Source organism: Piliocolobus tephrosceles, chromosome 15 (genome assembly GCF_002776525.5).
Source record: "Piliocolobus tephrosceles isolate RC106 chromosome 15, ASM277652v3, whole genome shotgun sequence".
Taxonomy (NCBI): Eukaryota; Metazoa; Chordata; class Mammalia; order Primates; family Cercopithecidae; genus Piliocolobus; species Piliocolobus tephrosceles.
Window position 1 is genome coordinate 54,981,021 of NC_045448.1, and position 22,957 is coordinate 55,003,977.

A 22,957-nucleotide genomic window follows, 5' to 3' on the forward strand; every position below is an offset into this window, starting at 1 on the left:
GTATGTATAAAATCTCATACAACATGTTTTGAAATATGCACGCATTGTGGGACGGCTAAATTGAAAGTTAATACATAACAAATTTAATGATAATACAATTATAGAATGGAAAACAAAGGGGTTGTGCGTAATCATCAAGTACTTCTCATTAGTAAAAACCCATTTCATTTGCTTAGAATTGAGGAGGAGGGGATGCTCTAAACTGAGGATTCTCCATAGGGGCTTCTGTGAGACACGATGCTGACTGTCCCACTTGCCCAGGACGTGGGTATCCTTTGGTGCTGACAGCATTTGCTGTTGCTTTCCAGGGAATCATGGCTGACATTGAACTTCCACTGCCTCTGGGCTGCTTTGCTCACTCCTCCTAGGCAGGCAAGCTGATCCTTGGGAAGCTCAGCATTTGGCCTTCGTGCTTTGGTTTCTTTGCCTTTTTTTTTTGGAAACTTTTATTTGTTCCGGGACCATTTTGAGGTTGAAGGTACAGCCCACAGTTTAAGAAAACTGTCCCAGACCTGAGCTAATAAAACGAGTAAAAGCCTTTTTCTCTTGTCATTACTACTTCCTCCTCACTGACTAATTAGCCAGCTGTAGCAGGTCTCATTAAACTTCATTAATCCTAAGCATCTGTCTGTAGGAACTGCCTCAAGATAAAAAGAGGACGCTCCGCTAAACATTTTTGTTGCTGCTGCTAATTACCACAAGCTATGCTTTTTATTAATTAATGTCTCTGCTTGCCTCCAAATCCTATTGAAGAACTTTACCCATGCCAGACAACAGGCATTTCGTTTTTTTTTTGTAGCTGCAGACATACTGCTCTATGGTTTGGTACATGGGGTACCTGTAAATTATCAGGGCCGAGAACAGGGTAGCTCTGGAAACCAAGGTAGAGAAAAAAATACATCTGGAAGTCTGGTTGTGTGTAACTTGAACTTGCTCAAAGCATTCAGTTGACACTGATGCTTTTTAAAAACATGCAGTCGTAAATTATTTCATCACTTTGCTCAAATATATGATGGCAAAACAATCACAAAGCTAGTTTTCTTGACTGAGTGCTTCCAGGGTCTAAGAAAGCATTTTATAGCCGAGTGCAGTGGCTCACACCTGTAATCCCAGCACTTTGGGAGGCCGAGGCGGGCAGATCACGAGGTCAGGAGATCAAGACCATCCTGGCCAATACAGTGAAACCCCGTCTCTACTAAAAATACAAGAAAAAAAAAAAAAGCCGGGTGTGGTGGCAGGTGCCTGTAGTCACGGCTACTCGGGAGCCTGAGGCAGGAGAATGGCGTGAACCTGGGAGGCAGAACTTGGAGTGAGCTGAGATCACGCCACTGCACTCCAGCCTGGGCGACAGAGCAAGATTCCGTGTCCAAAAAAAAAAAAAAAAAAAACATTTTACTGGGGGGAAGGGGGTTGTGATGCCAGAGTGTAAAGGATATTAACGGTGACACTTAAAAAGGAAGATGGCGATCTTGGTTCTGGTCTGGTGGTGCCTGAGAGCAGGGACTCCTTGAAGGTGCAAGATGAATTACACTCCTCCCAGGTGTCAGGCAGGGGAGAGAAGCACCCTCCATCTAGAGATAGGGAGGATTCTTTCTGATGAGGGCTTCTGCACTGAATTATGTTAAACTGCCGTTTCGGAATCGTCAGGAATTAAGGTTGCAGGATACCTTAAGAGATTTAATTCAGCGTGTTCCATTTAGGTTGGGGGGAAACTTATTCAGCATTCAGGCTTGAACCCCATTTCATATCAGTTGGGGCCAAAGGTCCTTGCTAATGTAGAACTCTTGTAGAGTGGTGGGAGCTGTGGAGTCAAACTGCTGGGACTGTGCTTGCTTCGTGACTGTGGGCAAATCACTGAATTTTTCTAGGCTTGAGTTTGCTCTTACACAAAGTATGTTTGGTGGTAAGAGTGCCTACTTCACAGAGTAGTTGGGAGAATTGAGTTTTAATGAAGTGCTTAGAAGCGTACCTGGCCCTAGTAAATACTCAGTATAAACCCTGACTATAGGGGTGTACATGGAAGAAGATAATTTAATTCCTCTGTCATCTAGGACCATGCTGGAGCCCTTCCCACTTGTGTAGCTGAAGCACTGGTGGATCAACCCCCATTTGCCTCTGATCTTATTCCTGCAGCTACTTGGTGATGTCCCCTGGACTCAGTCGTCAGCTCTGAAGCTTTGACTCCTTGACTCACCTCTGGTCAGTTGGTCCCACAGTGCTTTGCTTGATCCTCTCTTTTGCCACCTGTTCCCATGTAGTATAATTACCTGTTAAAGAGGCTGTTGTCAGTAAACTGTTTTCCTCATCTATCCTTATTTCTTACTGCTTAGTAGAACAATTTAAAACCTTTTTAAGAATGGATTTGCTTTTCCTGTAGATGAAACCTGAGGTGTGGAACCCCAGTAAATAAAGGGTATGAGATGGGAGCTTTTCTGACCAAAGTGCAGGTGAGAAGATACTTGGAGGCTGACCCTGGGCTTTGCTCTTTCTGCATCCCTTGCTAGGAACATGATTTGGAAACTACTACCCCGGCATCCTGTAGACCTCAGTGTTTCCTCAGTGAATGTCACTTTTTAAAAATTAATATCCTCAGTGTCTCCATCTATTACAAGGAAGTATTAATGTTTGTGTGCCGTATTATGCTTATAAATGCTATATAAAGTTAACTACTGATTTAGTATTCCCCAGAAGAAAGACATGAAAATTCAGGGTGGCCTTTTATTTTAGAGTATTCATTGAAGGCAGCAGTACACATAGGACCTTTTGTGATGCCCCAGAAGAGTATGTTTTCCTCCAGTGAGTGCTCTTTTTATTCCTACTCATCAGTCCCAGACCCATCGGGTGAACCTCTATTCTCTTACCAAACAAAAAATCATTTCACATTTTACCCTTAAATGGAAATGCTCTTTAAATTTTTCAAAATTAATATGTGCTCCTAAAAACACAAAAACAGAAAATCAGCAGCGTATTGATAGAAATACAGAAGTGGAAATGCCTCCTGTCTTTGCTTCTACTCCCTTGAGAGAAGACAGTTAATAGTTTGGCAGATATCCTTCGATACCTTTTTATGCAGTTACTTACATTTAAACTTACATGTTCATAGGATCATATGGAATATATACACTGTTCTATAAGGGACTCTTGTATTCAGTAATATTATATGGCCACTTTCCCAAGCCTGTATTCTGTAGGTTTTCCTTACTCTTTTTTAATGCATACGTACTATTCTTTTATAAGGATATCCTGTATTTTAATTATTCAACCTACTAATGTATATTTAGTTTCTAGTCTTTTCTGTTTTGCTGTTGCTATTCTTTTTGACAATTATTTTTTAAATCTGTAGTGCACATTCTGTACATCTTCGTCTTCTTGCACAAGTATTTCTAGAAAACAGGTATCCATAGATGTGATTAGTAGATGGAGGAAATACATATTATAAATTTCAATATTGCTACTTACCTTCTCACCAACCACATGTGAGTGTCCTAGTTTCTCCACGCCTTCAGTAGGTGAAGCCTTCAGTAGGTAAAAGGATTTGTCTTTCAAATGTTATATAGAATAGGGTTATAGTTTATTTTCACCTACTTCCACCTAGTCCTGAAAGTGGGGCCTCTGCTATCTGCCACCCCAGCAGAACATCTATAAGTTTCCAGCCCTTCCCACCCAGATCCAAGATTATTATCTTTATGGAGGCTGTTGAGAAGCAGCTAAGGTCATTATTAAACAATAAAATGCCCCTGAAGAACAAATCAGCTAGAGCAAGAAGCTTCCCAGGCTATGTCAAGGTAGCTGAACAATAAGGCTACTCCTGAGACAGTATTGGCTCACTGTCTCCCTCCTTACAGTCAAACTGACAAAACTACAAACAGCCAGGTCCCCACACCTTTTGGAAGCACCTGACGTTTTGGAGTGGGAGATAAAGCCTTGCGTGTAGGGGCAAGGGAGAGATGGTGTGGGAGGCTTGCACGTGGATGCATCCAAGGATGTTATAAAGATCTGTATTCTGTTTTATGGGAAGATATTTGCATTTAAGTTTAGCAACACTCTGCAAGAGGTTTACTTTTCCAAAATAAATAGAACAACAGAAAAACAGATCTCCCCATTTATGCCCTCTTGTTCAAAACTTTCCTTTTTCATTTGAAGAAAATTAAATTTAGACAGATGACCAGTTCTAAGCTTAGAAGATTCAGTATGACCCAGGCCATACATTGTCTTGTATAAAAGTGTGTTTAAAGCTTTGGTAAGTGTTCCTATAATGCAAAATAGGGTTTATTTAAAGTAATCAAACAGTTTATAGAACACAGGAACACTCTTGTGTTCTATAAACTGTCAACTGTCCTGCCCTCTTCTGATCAGTGTGAGGGATCTTATGGTGCCACCCTGCCTGTTGGGTAGTCATCTGGGATTGAATCTTGAGGTCATTTTCTCCTCCAGTTTTTCTGTCCTCCTTTATTAAAACAAGGCAATGTACATTGAGTACTTACAGGATTTGTCTGCCAAAACTCTGTAATATTTGGCTTTGAAAGAAATCTTGTGTAACCACTTAATGTGTGAGGTTGAAGAAAGCCACAAAGGAAGTTAGCAGAAGTATTTTTCAGTGTTTGATCCTATGTGCAATAACTTTCTCTTTTACATGTTAAGATATCTTTAAAATGATTGAATGGTAGCTGAGTATCAATTATCTAATGCTGTGAACTCTCACGGAGTCAGAAATTACTCCTTACATATTTAAGGAGAGAACTCTTAATGCTTTTAGGTGTCCTTCCCAGTGTCCTTATATTAGTTACTCAATAAATGGTTGCTGTTGACTAACCCAAGATGAAAAAATGACAGGCGACCTTTATGGCTGAATGTTGGGTACTGGTGTTGTACCTGGAATAATTTTTCAGGCAGTGGAATAGTTGGCTGAGTTAAATACATAACCATGGATTGGGTCAGCAGCTTGTCATTTAGTAAATTACTTCCTGAATGAACAATACTCTGTGAGAAGTGAAATTTTGGGTTACACGTTGGGATATCACTTAGAAAATAGTGCTAAACTTTAAAATTTAGTTTCAGAATTTTCTAAATCAGGGAGCAGCTTGTCAGTATAAAATTATACATTTTGTTTTTTAATCTTGTCACCGTTGTTCGTTACTTCTGAAATCCAAGTGTGGTTTGGAGACGACTTTACCCTACTCCTCCCCAAACACACATTGGAAGTCTATTGCTTACTTGCATAGACAACTGTGATTGTGGAGTTTGGCACTGGAATTGAGACAGTCGTATTTAATTTATCAATCTGTCATTTCAACTCTGAATGCTTCTACAATGGGTTATGGTCACTGGCCAAAAAGGGTTTAGGTGACTAATGTGTAATGTTCTTCAGAACAGAAGCCAATTTTTAAATCCTTTTGTATTTATGTTCATTTATTTTTAAATATAATTCCTCTTCTCATTAAGTGGAATCTTGTCCTAATTCTATAGTTTCAAGTGATAAGTTGGCAGTGCTGTGGCTTTCTTTATTCCAAAATGCTAATCCTTTACAGAGAAATTTATACATGCTGCATAGCCTTATTTGGAGAACTTCTCTATCTTAGCTTATCTTAGATGGGAGCTTCCATAATTAATTCATTCAGGGATTGATTATTTTAGTCAGTGCTATACTGTCCACGCACAGTAGACAGCTTTGTGTGGTGGCTTTAAGTCTTTGACTCCCCCTCTTTCTGGTCTGTATGTCTTTCTGATTTAAAAGAAAAAATATCCCTCAGACCTTAGCTTTTTGGATTCAATGAATTACTGTTAACTTTGACATCCTCATTAAATAGGAGAGCTGTTGGAAACTGTCACGAGTGGCTGGAATTGGTAATGTTATCTTGTTGGCGACGTCAGCTTCTCTGGGCATCTGTGCAAAAACATTGAGGTAGAGCAGAATCCTCTTCTGTCTTGAATGTCTGAAGATAATGTGACGTGTGTGTGTGTGAAAGAGTTCTATTTTTCCCTCTTTGCCCTTTTTGTCCTTAAGAATTCTGGAAACCTGGAGTGGATTGAAAACCACAATAAGCAAGGGCCGGGGAGCACGTTATTTGATTTTTTAACAAACTGCCTCTGACTAAGCTTACATACTCCATAGAACATTAAGGCTGCTTTTTGTGTGTATTGCATGAAATAAGAAACATCGCAGATTTGAATTCCCTCTCAATACCTCTGCTTAATCCAAGGCTCCTACAACAAAAACCTACCTTTAGCCCTTGAAAATGAAGTATAGGATTTTATCTTCACTGGTGAATTTGTGTGCCACATGGTAGACTGGTGTAGAATGTAATATTTACTGCTTTTTAAATGTTGCTTAGGAAAAATATCACACAGACATCTCCCTCCTCCGTATGTTGCAATTATACTACTTTCATAAAGTCTTGAGTGTGTCTGTTACGGTTGTTGCCCTTTAAAACATTCTTTTCTACTTAGTCTGTATTCATGTTAACGTTCTGCCATTCTGTGTTAAGTTCTGCCGTTCTGTGTTAAGTTTAATAATTAAGTTGTATGGTATCAATTTAGTTCTAAGCTTTTCCTAACTTTTAAGGGCATTGCAAGTTATTTTCTGCCCACCTTGAATTGAAGTCCCCTTCCATGGAGAACTGGGGGAGAAGAGGTAATGGTGTATGAAGTGTCCATCAAAGTAAGAACTGAAGAGCCTTCACCTTCTGGGGAGGGCTGGGAAGTTGGAAGATCAGGCCTCAAGCTGTGCCACCCTTCTCATCCTTTGAAGGTGAGGGTGCAGCCTTGAGGTCTAGCCTGTGGTGATTACCGTAGTTTGTGCCTCCTGACAACTGGGGTGGCACACTGTCCATCCGATAAGTGAAGGTAGCCAGATAAATAACCGCTCCTCTGGGGAGTGGAGGGGGTCCCGAGTTCACCCTTTGACTGACCTGACATGTGACAGACCCTAGTAATATCACTTACCAGAAAATGCATGTGATTACTGAGCATTAACCTGGCAACATATTCAGTAGCAAAATTTAAAATAGTACCCAGTATGGTGCCTTGTTCATAGCAAGCACTTAGTACCTATTTGCTAAGCTGATTTTGATTTGAAGTGAAGTCTTAACAAATGGGATGTGGGATCAACAGTGTTATTATATTGAAATGTTTTAAACCAGGACATGCCAAACTTTTTCTATAAAGGGCCAGATAATAACTGTTAGGCTTTGTGGGCCACATGGAGTCTCTATGGGGTATCATCAGCATCCTCCCCTTCCTCTTCCTCCTCCTTTTAACCACCCTCTTAAAATGTAAAACCTATGTAGCTCCCAGGCTACATAAGAAGAGGCTACTGGCTGAAGTTTGCTGACTCCTGTTTTGAATTAATCTTTTAACTCAATCTGAAGGAACTGACCAGACATGAATGGTTATGAGTTTTTTCTCCTTGTTTTGGGGAGGTAATGTCTTGTTTTCCTCAGGCAGTGTGGGATGGTGGTTGGAACTAAATAGATACCATCCCACACTCCCTGTGTGGGATGGAGTGCCTCAGGTGCTTTGGGATTTTTTAGGGTTCAGATAAATGTAGGCTCTAATTCTGGGTGTTTCTTTGCCAGCAGCATGCCTTCAGGGGATCCCAAAACCAGTCTGTGCCTCAGCCACCTCAGTTAGTTAGAAATAACAGGCTGTAATGAAGGAGGAAAGTGAGTGAAGGTCCTAATACAGCATCACCAGTACACGCCTGGGCTTACTTCAGCCTTTGCCCTAACTGATCAGTCATCCTGGCTGCAGTTCCCATCCTGTAGAGATGGAGAGTAGCAGGTTAACAGGCTCAGGATACAACTTCCTGTATGTAAAAACAGTTTGGAAGTGTGCTACACATTTTTAGTCAAATACAGTGAACAGTTACTGAGTATTTTATCACAAGGTCCTAATTCTGTTTTTTTTTACATTTGCTTTTTCCTCCTGGTTTTGGCACCTAGCACTATTGGTTTTTTTGTTTTATTTTTTAAAAATTATTTTTAATTTTTGTGGATACATAGGTGTATATATTTATGGAGTTTGTAATGTTTTAATATAGGTATGCAATGCTTAATAATCATATCATGAAGAATGGGATATCCATCCCCTTAAGCATTTATCTTTTGTGTTACAAACAAGCCAGTCGTACTCTTAGTTATCTTTAAATCTACAGTTAACTTACTATTGATTAATTCACACTGGTTCCCACCTTAGCTCTCATCTTAGAAGAGGTAGTTGTGTTGCTTTGCCTCTTATTTTCAGAGAAAGCCCCCACCATAACCTCAGCTCCCTCCAGAGTCTTGGCTTCTTATGGATTGTGACTTTATGCAGCTCACCTTGACATAGGACTATGACAGAGACAGGACCCTGGGGACAGAGCCTCATTTCTCAGTTATTGTGGGTCTCCTCTCAGAGGTTGTCCTTGCAGTGCCTTGGTCTCCACGTTGGCAAACCAGGGTTGTGCCGCTCAGAAGAAAGACCCTCTGGAAGCTGCAGGAGAGGCTGCCCAGTGGATGCAACCTGTAGGTGCCAGGTCATAGAGAGCTCATGGTGGGTTTTGTAGTCTGCCCATCAAACTGTACGTACTAGCAGACAATTGCATATTTGCTTCACATGCATTTAGAGCAGAAATTTACATGTGTTTTGTCCATGAAGCAAGTTAAACAGTTAAGGAAACTATTTTAACTCAAGTTCTATTTTTATACAAATCAGCAAACATTAATTTAAGGCCTTCAAACTAGTCCGTCACAGGGAGGACTTCAGTCAAAAGATTAGTTTCCTTCCTCTTGCTGCCTCAAGATAACAGTTGGATTCTCTGTTATCAAAATAGCCAGCTGCCTGTTTCCGGCTTCCTGCTCTGTGTATTTTGCATGTTACTCATGGGAAATGATTTATTTATTTTTTCAAACTAAGGCACATAGGGGGACTCCACCCTACCACTATTCTTTTGTTTTGAGTTAGGATCCTTTTTTATTCTTTAAAACAATTCAGGAATTGAATTTTAATAGATAAATTGTTATAGTTGGTATAAATTAAGTCTTGTGACAATTGGCCTGTTTGGGTCATGTTTAAATAATGTTGTAATATGTTACAATAATGTCCTAATCATACTCTTGTGTATTTTGCAACTTCACTTTACCGCACAGGTATGTGGTGGCAATTGCCCAAAGGTAAAAGAAGCAAACAAAAAAAGAAATTTGTCAACATTTTCGGTTGGCTCTGGACCGATTTTAGTCTGAATGACAGCACTACAAAATTACATTTTTATCCATATTTCAGACATTGAGGAAAAATTGCAAGAAGCAATTCAGCTGTCAAATATTTTTAGTGCTATACAGTGACAACATTTAACTGCCTAGGGCCTGTCTTTGTGCTTTGAAATTTCCCTCCTCCTCAACAATTTCAGTAAGACCACCACCACCACCACCAAGATTTATTGAGAAACTAGTCACTGGGCACTGGAGGTTTGCTGATTCATTCAACAAATGTTTATTGTGCACCTACTTTATGTCAGGTATATGCTAAAGCTCTAAACAGGAATAGGATCGGGCCTTTGCCTCTGAGCCAACTGCAGGTTAATTGAAGAGATGGGACACAGGATGTATAAGAAAAAGATAAGAGACCACATTGATAGAACTAATCTTGGCTGGATCTTAAAGGAAGGGTAATAGAAAACTGCCTTCCAGGTTAGAAGAATGATATAAGCAAAGATGGGGAAAAGCAGCATGCAAGGTGAGAGTTCAGAGCATGAGAGTAAGACCTGTTAGGTTGGAACAAAAGACGGTGTGTCAGGGAAGTTCCCAGATGAAGCTGATGTCTTAGGAGAGCCCATTTGGGACGTTTAAATGCCAAACTCAGAGATTTGGACTGTCTTCTGGATAGCTGGGGTCCGTTGAAGGTTTTGGTGCAGTGCTGCAACTTTGAAAAACCACTGTTTGAGGAACATGACTATGGTGGTGATGTTTAAGGTGGATTCGAATTGGAAGAGAGGCACAAGGCAGGGGAGTTCAGGTGGGGTCTGAAACCACCCAAATTGTGGTGAGCTTTGTTCAAAACACACAAAAATACATTGCCAAAATTATTCTCTTAGCAACTGATATTGTACTTCTTTGTAATGTCTTTTTGTTATTTTTTAACTTTTTATTTTGTATCCCCAGCTAGATTTCTAGTTAATTGAGGGTAAGAGACTTTATCTTAGACACAGAGTTCTAGGTACAGTATGCACTTTGTAATACTGAAGCTCACGAATACCCTCAATTTCAGATTAGTCAGCTAACACAGTATTACCGATTTAAATAGTGGGGATATGTTCATGGGAGGATTGCTTCCTCTCCTTTGGATTTCTTCTTAGCTTCCATCCCTGTAATTCCTTTCTCTCTTACTTTGAACCCAGATCTACACCTAACTTAACTATATGTCTGTGCAAAGCAGAAACTACACTATTGCTGTCTCTTACTTAAGGGGTAGGCCATTATCTTAGCACAATTGAAGAGCCTGATAGAAAATATTATTGGGTTAAACCTGCAGGTTCAGACTACTTGAAAAGTAAAAGGAAGATTCCTTCTGTTAAGCCAGGTATAAATTCAGTCTTTAGGGGAACAATGAATAGGGTCTTTTGACGGTTCCTGATTCTATATTAACCTTTTTTTCCGTCCAGGGATGTTCCATGCCTTCAGGCTTTCCTTCATTCCTGGCTCCCATCCCTTTCCATAACCAGAACTGTGGCATATGGTGAATATAGTTGTGTTTGGCACTCTGTGCTGAGGGTATTGCAGAAAGATGCCGTGCAATCATTTCCATCATGCAATGCTCTTCTGCTCATCAAAGCTATTTCTGTATCCTGTAACTTGACTCATGCTAACACAGTGTTCATTTTCTTGGTTATAGCAAATTCTCCAGAGTAAATAAATATGGGGCTGGGTGCAGTGGCCCACACCTGTAATTCCATCACTTTGGGAGGCCAAGGTGGGAGGATCACTTGAGACCAGGAGTTTGAGATCAGCCTGGGCAATATAATGAGACCCTATTTCTACCAAAAAAAAAAAAGAAAATGTTAGCCAGGTGTGACGGTGCATGCCTATCTGTAATCCTAGTTACTCTGGAGGTTGAGGTGGGAAGATTGCTTCAGCCCAGGAGTCCAAAGTCACAGTGAGCTGTGATCACACCCCTATACTCTAGCTGGGGTGACAGATTCCTTGTCTAATAAGTTCTTTGGTTAATTGATTTAAAAATATAAATTAAAAAATTATGTAGAAGCATTACAGCCTTTCAATATTTATCACAGTCATTCCCTGAGAAGCAAAGAAGTAGGTGTTACGCTTCTAGAAGAGGATGATGATGGAGAGAATATTCATAGCCCTTTGTTTTAACCATTAAGCAAATGTGTTTCTCAGTACTAAATACCTCATCCTTTTTTTCCTTTTTCCTTTTCTTTTTGTATTTTTTTTTTTTTTTTTTTTTTTTTTTTGAGACGGTGTTTCGCTCCTTTCCCCCAGGCTGGAGTGCAGTGACTCCATCTGGGCCCACCGCAACCTCCACCTCCCAGGTTCAAGTGATTCTCCTGCCTCAGCCTCCCGAGTAGCTGGGATTACAGGCATGCGCCACCATGTCCAGCTAATTTTGTATTTTTAGTAGAGATGGGGGTTTCTCCATGTTAGGTCTCGAACTCCTCCTGACCTCAGGTTTTCCACCTGCTTCAGCCTCCCAAAGTGCTGGGATTACATGCATGAACCACTGCGCCCGGCTACGTCATCCCGTCATCCTTTTTTTCTAATACATCTTCTGAGAATTTCAAGTTGTTTATCAGAAACCAAACAACAAAAGATAGTGAATCTCAGCACATGACAGGAGAAGGTGTAGCTATGCCTTTTAATCCCTCTTGCCTGACTGGAGTGGGAGAGACAGAGCCAAGGACCTCACCACTACTGGCTGGTGACACTTAGCAGCCCTTAACTCCACTGAGCCTTGGGCTTTGCTGGAGATAACTAGCGCCCCACCTACCTGATAGTTTGCTATGAAGATGTAGTGAGCTTTGAGAAAGTATGAAGTGCTATTCAGATGCATGGCAATGTTATTGCAGACACCATCTTACAAAATTCTGTCTGTAGGAAGGAGCACCATACTAGGATTCCCCTTATAATTTACGCCTTCTGGGAATCAGAATCTGATGTAAATGTTGCCACTCACTTGAGGGTGGGTTTCTTGACTCAGTAGTTCTCATTGACAGTAGTTGGCTAATTTATTTATCTCTGAGCCTGTGGAACTACAGGCTGAGCTGGTTGGGTCTTTACACTCAGAACGACTTCAGGTTCCTAGGTTCTTGGAGCTCCAAGGACACTTTGGTAGAATTTGTGGTCCTGAGAAGCTTATTTTGAGACCATTGTTAGGAGCCCTTCTTTCTGTCTCCCACCCCTGTCATGTCACAGAGACGGCCTCACCACGCTTCTCCCATGGAGGGCTGCTGGTTCTTTCTGTCCTTTTTTCACTTAGTTTTCTGCTTTCCTCCCTGGACTGCCAGAGCTGCAGCTGCCTCGAGTCCTGGGTTGTGTTGGTAAGTAAGTGGTGTCCAGGCTGCTTAGAGGTGGGGTCCTCAGGCGTGATCTTGGATCCCACTTGTACCACATTGGATAGCATTGCAAAGAGGGGATGGTGAGAAGTGTTTGAACCTGAATGCCTTTACGTGGAGAAGTAAGGAGACCTATTCTGCATACTCTGAAGGTGGTACAAGCCTTACTGGGCCCCAGAGATAGGTCTAGTCTTGATGGAAACACCATCCCAACAGATGGAGAGTTACCCAGTAATGCAGCAGACCCTTTACAAAATAAGGACTTTCCTTAGTTAGGATGGTGAGATGATGGGTGATTCTAAGTCTTGTATCATGCAAACACTTTTTTTGGGTCTTTTTTTGTTTGTTTTTTGAGACAGAGTCTCACTCTGTCGCCCAGGCTGGAATGTGGTGGCATGATCTCAGCTCACTGCAACCTCCACCTCCCAGGTTCAAGCAGTTCTCCCTCAGCCTCCAGAGTAGCTGGGATTACAGGCGCGCACCACCATGCCCAGCTAATTTTTGTATTTTTAGTAGAGACGGGTTTCACCATGTTGTTTAGGCTGGTCTCGAACTCCTGACCTCATGATCCTCCCGCCGGCCTCCCAAAGTTCTGGGATTATAGGCGTAAGTCACTGCATCTGGTGGAAACACTTTTTTAAATGTTGTGAATGAGACATTATTGCATAGTGAGTGAGAACCCGGGCTCTGGAGCCAGCCTGCCTGGAGAGTTGTTAGCTTCTACCTCATGGGGCAGTTGTGGGGATTATAAGTGCAGTTAGCCCTCCGTATCTGCAAATTCCTCATTTGTGGATTCAGCTGACAACAGATCGAAAATATTTGGGAAAAAATTAACAATACAATAGAATGTAATACAAATAAGATGCAATATGACAACTGTTTACACAGTACTTACATTGTATTTGTTATAAATAATCTAGAGATGATCTAAAGTATACAGGAAGATGTATGTTGGTTATAGGCAAATGCTATACCATAGGGACTTGAGCATAAGAGGTTTGGTTTCTGAGGGAGGTCCTGGAACAAATTCCCTGTAGATACTGGGATTAGATACTGAAGGACGACTGTGCCTGGGACATAGTAAGTGCTCAGTGAATGCTATAATTATATTTTAATAAAAAAGAAAAAACAAGTCATTTTCTTTCCATACAACTATTAAACAACCTTCTGCCACACACATAATTTCCTCATGTTCTGGAATTTTTAAATAGCTGGCCCAGGTGTTAAAGAAGGGATTTTTTGAAAGAAAAGTAATTTAGGTAAGTTCCAAAGCTTGTTCAGTCCTGAAATTTTACGATTCCGTGACCCTCTGGTAAGTTTCTTTTTTTGAGACAGAGTTTCGCTCTTGTTGCCTAGGCTGGAGTGCAGTGTCACAATCGTAGCTCACTGCAACCTTTTTCTCCTGGGTTCAAGCGATTCTCCTGCCTCAGCCTCACAAATAGCTGGGATTACAGGCCCACCTGGCTAATTTTGTATTTTTAGTAGAGATGGGGTTTCACCGTGTTGGTCAGGCTGGTCTCAAACTCCTGACCTCAGGCGATCCACCTCTCAGCCTCCCAAAGTGCTGGGATTACAGGCGTGAGCCACTGCACCTGGCCAATTTCTTAAATGATTTGAATTAATGAGACTATTTCTTTGCTGGAGAAAAGGAGAAGAAACTAATTTAGAGCAGTTACAACACTCTGGACACTTTGACGTGCACTTTATCTCCTCTTGTGTGGTGCTCAGCAGTCTTTAGATGAATCCTTATAATATGTAAGTTTAGTAAACTGCGGGAGGGTAGGGGGGGCAAATACAGCTGAGAGATACCCCCAGAGGGCAAGGGCACAGAAGTGCTTGTTCCTTGGAGGCACCACTTACCAAGTTTGGGGCAGGGCTGGCTGGGAACCTACTGAAAGGTTTACCTGTATCACCTTCTTGGGGAGGACTTGATAACAGCAATACAATGCCCAGAAATGGTAAAAGGAGAATAGAATTGGTGTGAGGCACAGAAGTGTCCACCTCGCATTGCCCAAACCCAGCCCACCCCGGCTCCCTGCTGCTGGTGCTGCTGCTCCTCTGCCCTGCAAAGGGCGTGCCCTTGGTGGCATGAGTGGGCCTGAAGGCAGGGCATTTCTGCCTTCGAGCTGACCTGCATATCATCAAAGAGAATGATGAAAGAATAGCAACCCAACTTGGGGTGCTCTCTGGGGAGTGTATTCCAAGATTTCTCAACCTTGCACTGCTGATATTTTGGGCCGGATAATTCTTTGTTGTGGGAGCCATCCTGTGTACTGTAGGATGTTTAGCAGCATCCTGAGCCTCTACCCTCTAAATGCCAGTAGCCTCTACCCCTGAATCGTGACCATCAACAATGTATGCAGACATTGCCAAATTGCTAAATGTGCCGCCGAGGAATCAAAATTGCCCCTGCTGGAGAACCTTGGGTCTGAATAACCAAACCAGTATGGAGCTTGTAAGTGCTACCTTCTTGTATCACCACGGTTACTTCATGCTCATAGGGCTGGAAGTCGGCTCACTGCCCTCTGCTGCCCCAACACCTCCTCACGCAGCTAGCCCCAGTCACGGCAGCCTGAGCTTGGAAGCACTCCTGGATTGCCTTTCATCATCCGTGCCAAGGGCCTCCTGCTCCTCCTCAGATGTCTGGCCCATCTCCCCCAGCCTTCCTGGGTGGGGAGTGCAGGGGTGATGTCATTGTGCCTTCCCAGGAAGGGTGGAACAAAGGAGGGAGTCCCCAAGGACACGCAGCCTCATCCTCTACTGAGCCACCGAGTAGATTTCTTTTCCCCTCTGTCTCACTCCTTCTGGCTTCAGAAGTATTTGCTGTTCACCAAGCACTCCATTGTAAGAGGACACGCTCGTTGGCTGGGGCTTTATGTGTCTCTGTTGAGTCCATTTCCTGCCCCTCTTGTGTTATGAGGGTGTTGATTCTGGTCTGGTCCCTGGATGGAATCTTCTGTGTCTTTTCCAGTGGCGGGGTGTGAACCTGAGGAACTTAGACCCTGCGTGATTTTTCCAGCACTCTTGCACTTCCCGGAGCCTGCTCCTGACTCTGAGGAGAGTTGGAAGGAAGGGGAACAGGAAGAGAGGGCAGGAACGCAACAGCTTATTTTTTTATTTTTGACATCTCCTCCCCCTTTTCTTTCCTCCCATCTACCTTGAGTTTCTAAGAACCGTGGTAGCCCTGGGGAGCCCTCCCAGCACAGATCTCAGTCTATTTCAGCTCTGTTCTCTGCACCCACCCATGACCTCTCCATTTGCTTCTCTGTGAGGAGGAAGGTTGGAGTTGGGCTGTAACTCTTCAGGACAGGGCACTAAGGAAGTCTACTGACTGTTGTTTCTGGCAAATCCTCAGTTTCCTTGTAAAGGAAGCTGTTAATTTAAAACCTGAAAGAAGTTGGGGTGCTCCTTTAGTGAGTAATTCACCCAAAAGAGTGACATTTTGTGCTTGTTTATTTAGAAATACTTTAATCCAAGCAGGTTTTCATTTTGATCTTGCTCCCTTGCTTCATTGAAGACATTTTCTGACTCCAGTATAATGCATAAAGGATTTTATAAGTCACAAAAAAATTTGTTAACCCTAAATACATATAAACTAGGAGTTAACTTGCCTCCTTGATAAGAGGCCATCTGTGAAATGCACCTTATGTATTCTGCTCTAGACCTGCTCTTTCAGAACAGCCAAGCTTAGCCCCAGAATTACAGCTTCTGAGTCACTGTAGTAAAGTTGCCATCCATCACAATGATTGCATGATCAATAATGCATGTAGTCTTTTCTGTAGGACCTGTCGTGATGTTTTTGGTGCAGCTCCTTCTCCACTGCAGCCTGCCTCTCACTGTCTTTTTCTCCTTCTCCTAATCCTGTCCTTTTTGTTCCTGTGTTCTCGTTGGCCTTTGTCCCTGGGGAAGGGCCCTCCTTCTGTCTGGATGGGTAGTTCCTTTTTGGGAAAGGCAGGACCTCAAGGAACCGCTGACTGTAGCAGATGGCCGGGGATCTTGGCAGGTGCCCCAGTTGACTCTCCTGCCAGGTCGGCAGCTGTAAAACCTCAACCAGGTGTCATCTTTGCCTCATTCCCTCCCTGTGGTGGGTGGTGGAGTCAGTTCAGCAAAGCCTTCAGACAGACCTTCCCAGGGTGTTGGGCTGTTTGCTCTCCTTCTGGCCAACCTGAGAACCCAGTACTCTCAGGCTACTGGGCACATGCCTTATTAGCAAGGGTGGCTTTTTAGTTTCTACCCCCGCCCAGTGGTTTTGAAATACATGCCAAATTGTTGAGCTATCTGCCTTTTTTGTAGATTCATGCATAATCATTTTTGTGGTTTGGAGTTTGCACTAGGAGTAGGTTTTAGATTCTTGGCATAAATTCATACTGGTGGAACTAGATATGGGGTATGTAACATAGAGAACAGAGTCAGGAGTATGAGTGGCTGGGTCCTTGGCATATTCTGTGGATGTCTGTTGAAGGTCTTCAGCGACCTATGTTTCGAACATTCTGCAGAGGCAAAAAGTTTGAAAGCCTGTTTGTATGGTGTGTGAAGGCCAGTTCTGGGCAAATATGTCTAGAGTTTTATACTTTAAATTGGACATAATTTGATCACTGAGCCTTGAAAAACGTGTAACACTGTTTCCTGGATGACTTGAATGTACAACAATCACACTTTAGACCATAAATCAACAGTTGCCTTTTCAGCGAAGGATCACAGTATGGAGATTATAGTTTTCTTCTCCTTTTATAGAAGAGAACATTGAATCCTCTGTTGAATCATATTTTTTGTTGAAACCCTGGGCCCAGACCCTGCTTTCCTGTTGCCTGCAATGTCTCTGCACTCTACCATGTTGCCTGCCATTTTCTTTGTTGTTCATGGTGTGTGTGACTGAGCAGGTGAAGGGGGTCATTGCAAATCAATGTCATGAGTGAATTTACCTTGACCAGTGTTGCCCAGTCCTTTGTAGATGAGGGAAGCAGTTTTCTGCTGTCTCTTGAGATTTCCTACCCTACACCCTTTCATATACTTACCTTTCGGAGGAATAATAGCTGTAACATGTACGTTGGAAATTTTACCAGTCAAGTATTATGGTATAGGGCAGGACTGCAAAGGACCTTGTTGTCATCTGCATCCTGCTGCCTCTTCAGCAGGGATGGGAGAAAAGAAAGAGGATGTTCTGCTGGCAATGGGCCTGGGAGCTCACGTTTAAGGACTGGACAGTTCCTACGCAGATGTTCCTTGACTTATGAGATTATGTCCCAGTAAACCCATTGTAAAGTCAAAAAATTGTAAGTTGAACCATCAATAATCAGTGTTCTTTCTCAAAGATATGACCACAGTTAAGGGGTGCTAACTAGAGGTGTCCTTGGAGTTCAGTTTTGCTGACCTTCCTCTGGCTGGGGTCTTGTGGCCCTGCTAGCATGTGCCTGCTCCTGCCAATGTGTGGTCAGTGGTAAAATAAGTTCTGCTCTGCTTGCAGATGAGCGTGAAGCCGTACAGAAGAAGACCTTCACCAAGTGGGTCAATTCCCACCTTGCCCGAGTGTCCTGCCGGATCACAGACCTGTACACTGACCTTCGAGATGGACGGATGCTCATCAAGCTGCTGGAGGTCCTCTCTGGAGAGAGACTGGTGAGTAGGGATCTTAGGAAGCGCTGTGCATTGTAGTTGGGAAAACATTTTTGAAAAATCAAATGTGGACTTGTCTCCTGTTGAATTCTGCAGTTAATGATTGATAGTTTTGAGGAGAATCTTGAGAAGTGAGTTGAGCGCTTCACAGAAAGCCTTAGTGTCACATTCCGAGCCTGGGTGATGTTCTTGAGCTGTAATAAAGCCGCTTCATTCTGGTAATTTGCAAGGTTGCCACCTTTGGTCAGAAAGAACTTGGCTGGGGTCCCTGTTAAACAGGGCATGGTGCTGGAATTTGAAGGGCCAGGCTTGGGTGCTGGTTTCTAGACGAACCTGTGTCCCACATGAGATGATGGAATGTTTTCCAAATTTGCGTCTTTCTGGTTGTCTAGAAAATCTGAGCTGCCATCTTAAGGTGGCAAGCATTGAATTCAATGGTCACTGACGTTCTCTTCCTTGCATACTTTTTATTTTAGGGGTGGAGGGAGAGGCTGGTGTTTTGTCATTTCCTTGGGAACAGAGCTTCTGATGAATTCACCCTGCCTTTTCAGGCAGGAAAGTTGTCAGCCTGCATTGAAAATTGTACCCCCAATCTGTTTCCCAGAGCTGCTGTGGCCCTCTCTAATGTGACTCTTGTTTATGCACCTTAAACTAAAGCTTAAAGCAGTCACTGTGACTGATCCAACAGGTTTTGTCTCACCTTGGTTTGAAAATGGTTGCTGTATCCTCCCAGAGCACATGTAGTGTCATAGGTGGAGGTGGGGCTGAGCCAGGAGCCAGAAGCCAACGCCCAGGGATGGAGACCACATCTGCACTGACATCACCAGGAAAATATGATGCTGGCGGTTGGCAGGGTTGCCAGAAAGCCTTATTTTTAACTTGATCTCCACCCTGTAGCTTGCCAGCTGCAGTGGGCCTGTGTGCAGACCAGCCCCACACCTCTTACCGCAGGCAAGGGTCTAAGGTTGTACCTTGTCTTATTTGTTATCAGCCCACAGACAGACTGCCTCTTTGAGTCTGGGTAAAAATGGAGGCAAACGAGTATTCTCTTCCCTGCCCTCCTGTTCAAGAACGGGGATCTCCAGAAGATAGTGAAGCCCTGTCTTCTCTGTAGTGAGTTTCATCCATGCCCTTTGTTCCTGAGCATGTATGTCTAGTGGCCTCATTTTCTGTGAGGGTTTGTGGGTCATACTAGACAAATAAAGGAGGCCCCTGCTCAGAACCATAACAGCTATAAGAAGGCAGTTGGTTTGTGGTATGGGGGTGAGGGAGTGGGCCCACACGGGGAGTTTGAACAGGCCATTTATTGCATTTTGATTTGTTTTTACAAAATGAATCTTGTTTGAGAGCCTAGACTAGAATCATTGTGATATGCAGCTTTAAATATAATTTTTATAACCAGACTTCCTTTCTCTACCTCTCAACCTTTTTTTGTTTCTTAGTATTTAACCTGGTATGATTATTTATTGATTTTTTTTTTTTTTTTTTTTTTTTTTGTGGAGTGGGAAAATGGTGTTTTGAAAATAGCTAAAAAAAAATCATTAAAGGTCAGGTGGGTAGGAATTAGTCTGAACATTTATTTTTGTTCCAATAGCGTCCAATCTTCTAGACTATAGGGAGTAAATTGTTTGCCTTTAAAGACCCATAATTATTTTATACCAAGAAGATTATGTCCTTGATAATGTCTCCATAATAAATGGGATCAGGCCCGTTGCCATTCTGAACAGGGCAAGAAAAATATAAGTAGGGAGAAAAACCAGTAAAGCGTAATTCTTAGATGTATGTGAGTATCTCCCACTCCTCTCCTTATTTGCTAGCAGTAAGTTTTTTTGTGAACCCAGATACCTAGGAGAGTAAGGATGGAGAAGATCTTGGTACAGTGGCTACCATCTCCAACCTCTTAAGCAGTCGGTGTCAGTGGTTTTACAGAACTTGGTAAAGCCCCAAGTGCCTTCATTTGTATTACCCATTCTTCATAGCCATCCTGGGTTATATAGGTTGGCCAGTCTAATTTTCTTATTCCAAAAATAAAGATACCACAGATAGAGTGCCCTAAAGCTCTTGTTCATCTAGACTGGAGATTTTAAGTCCCTTTGGCCTCGCAGTCTCTTTGGTTCGTGGAACTTCCTGGAAAGGAAACACACCACACACTGCCTTTGACTGTGGAGGTTGCCAAGGCCTCAAATTAAAGATCCTCCCTGCAGGAGACCTCCATGAGAGCTTGCCCCAAAGGTTCCTTGCATATTCAGATTCCAGAACTAATGAGGTGGTTAGAGCTTCCAGGCCTGGGTAAATGAATGTCCCCAGCTAAGTGTGTCATCAGATAACATTAGCTGAGCTTTCTGCACCAGTGGTCCAAAACCCTGGGTAACATAAACATTTGTACTCTATCTGGAGCCCAGTCTTTGTCAACCAGCATTTTAGCCCCAGCACTTAACCACCAGCTTGGCAGTAGCTAGCAGATAAATGTTTGAGGGACTAGGTGATTCGATTTACTTTATTAATAGATTCTTAGAGCCAGTTCCTTTACAAAGGAGGAAATGTGTGTTTGTGTGCATGTGTGTTTTCTGATTAAAGTTCAAAGAAACATTAGTTTAGTGACCCAGACAATGCCACCCTCACCCCACCCTGGATTTTGGCTCAATAATATTTGAGTTAAATATGAGCAAGTTTTATGTAGGCATTTGGGTTGTTTAGGAACTTGATTTTGAACTACTCAGCAACATCAGAAGGCAGAGATCTCTGGTCCTGGCCTGGTTATGATCTGTGTCCAGAAGTGTCTGCTCCCTCTCAGCCTCAGGTGTATCAGCTCATAGAGCAGTGAGAAGACTGAGGGCTGGGCCAGGAAGCTTCTGCTAGTCAGGGTTAGATTGATTAGAAAGAAAACTATTCTCATTTCTTATTCTGAAATCACTATGGTCTATAAGTCTCCATAGATATCTCACTTGAATTAAAAATACAGACCCACCCTTTAGCATCGGATTGGCAGATAAAAGTGTGAGCACAGAATCTGTGCTGGCCATTTAGTAATTAGACCTAGATCTCAGGGCCAGACTAGAATGAGACTTGAGGGGTGAAGGTTTGCCCTGCAGCAGCGTTGACATAAGAGAGAGGAGCCCCTGGCATATCAGGCCTGCACTTTGGTGGTAATGTTCTGCCCACAGGTCATAACCCACTTGAGACGCTCGCCATTGCCTGCCACCTCCCTTCATGGGCATCTGCAGTAAAGAATGGTTCTCACTACAGTGGCCAGTTGTCTGCCTTCCTCCTGGCCAGACTAAGCCCTCGCCTCTGACTGAAATAAAGTGAGGTTTTCCAAACACCTCTAACCCTCCCCCAAACCCCACCAAGTCAGTTATCACTGGTTTTTGCTTGCCTGTTGTTTCCTGATGTTCTGTATTCTGTCTTCTTACTCAATCAGTCAGTCTCTGAGAAAGCAACAGAAAAGTGTGTGTGTGCACGTGTGTGTGTCTGTGTGTGTGTGTGTGTCTGTGTTGCCACCATTAATTTCAAAACAAGCTGAGCTAGGTGGAGAAGATAGATTTAACATGAGATTTGTTAAGCCTTAAATCCCACATTGAGCTGCTCTGAGTTTTTTTCATAAAGCCTTTGTTGAGAGAACCATACTGGTACATATTGTTTATGGAAACAGTGTTTGTGGACTGGCCATGGAACCTAGTTGGGTTTTTTTTAAAACATCATTTGTATGGGAGAATTTACTTTTGTTTTAAACAACCAGCCACAGAACTCCTCCATTAAATGTGGGTCTAATCCCACAAGCTTGAAAAGTGAACTCAGAGTCCTAAGTGCCACACGATAAAGTGCCAGATGAATGGCCCCAGAGCCCTAGAGTTCAGAAGGGGAAATAAGCCCTCTGGATGGAATGTCAGGAAACCTTAGTAGGTGGGTAGGATGTGGGTAGGGTTCCAGCTGGGTCCAGGAGAAGAGAAGAGCTTCACAGGCGGGGCAGCCAGAGTGTGAAAGCTCATAGTTTGTACTAAGTGAAGAGAGCATTTGGAGGTAGCAAGCAGCCAGCACTGGTGTAGGGCAAGTTTCCCAGTTAAACTGGAGGGGTTTTTTGGAAAGGAAATGGTGATGGTAACTTCCCTATCACTTGTGTTTACAGAGTACTCTCCTACTCTTTTCTCATTCAGTTCTTACAGTCTAATGAAGTGGGCAACTGTTACCTCTGGTTTACAGAAAACGGTTAACAGTGACTTGCCAAGGCCAGTGCTGCCAGTAGGCGATACGGTGTGGACTGCAGCCCACCCTACTGACTCTTGAGCACCTCCTTTCCCTCGGAGCCCTTAGGATTCGGTCCCAGCAGGGAACAAGACAGACAGGAAGTCATGGGACACAGTGTGGTGTTCCCCGATTAATCCTAATTGGGCCAAAATAACTAATACTCCTCTGAAAGCTCAAAGTTTCATGTGATGGGAGGAGTTTGGGGACTAATGGGAAGTGAGTTTGGCTTTGTAGCATATTAGAAGAAATTTTGAAATTAGTGCTTCCCATCTTACCCTGTGTATTCAGTAGAGACCTTTGTTTGTGAATGTGTATAGCAAAAATCTATGTTCAATTAAAAGACAAAAATATAAGCAAGTGCCTGTCACACTGATTTGCTGAGATCAGTGTCCTTTCTCTATTTCCTCTTCACCTGAACAAGAAATCAGCAGGTACTGTAGACTTCAGCTTTGGTGCTAGTGAGTCCTCTACCCTGCAACACCCTGTAGATTGTTTTTATACAGCTGTGAGTGACTTTAGTGACCACCAAGTTAAATCCCCTCACTTGGTAGATAC

General features: G+C 42.8%; 1 protein-coding gene across 1 annotated transcript in view; it reads left to right on the top strand.

Moving 5' to 3' along the window:
* SPTBN1 (spectrin beta, non-erythrocytic 1) overlaps positions 1-22,957 on the top strand; it is a 105,176-nt gene that overhangs the window by 23,540 nt on the left and 58,679 nt on the right. Inside the window, exon 2 of the mRNA XM_031934202.1 lies at positions 18,009-18,160. Coding sequence (XP_031790062.1) covers positions 18,009-18,160 — 152 coding nt within the window. The remainder of the gene's footprint in view (positions 1-18,008; positions 18,161-22,957) is intronic.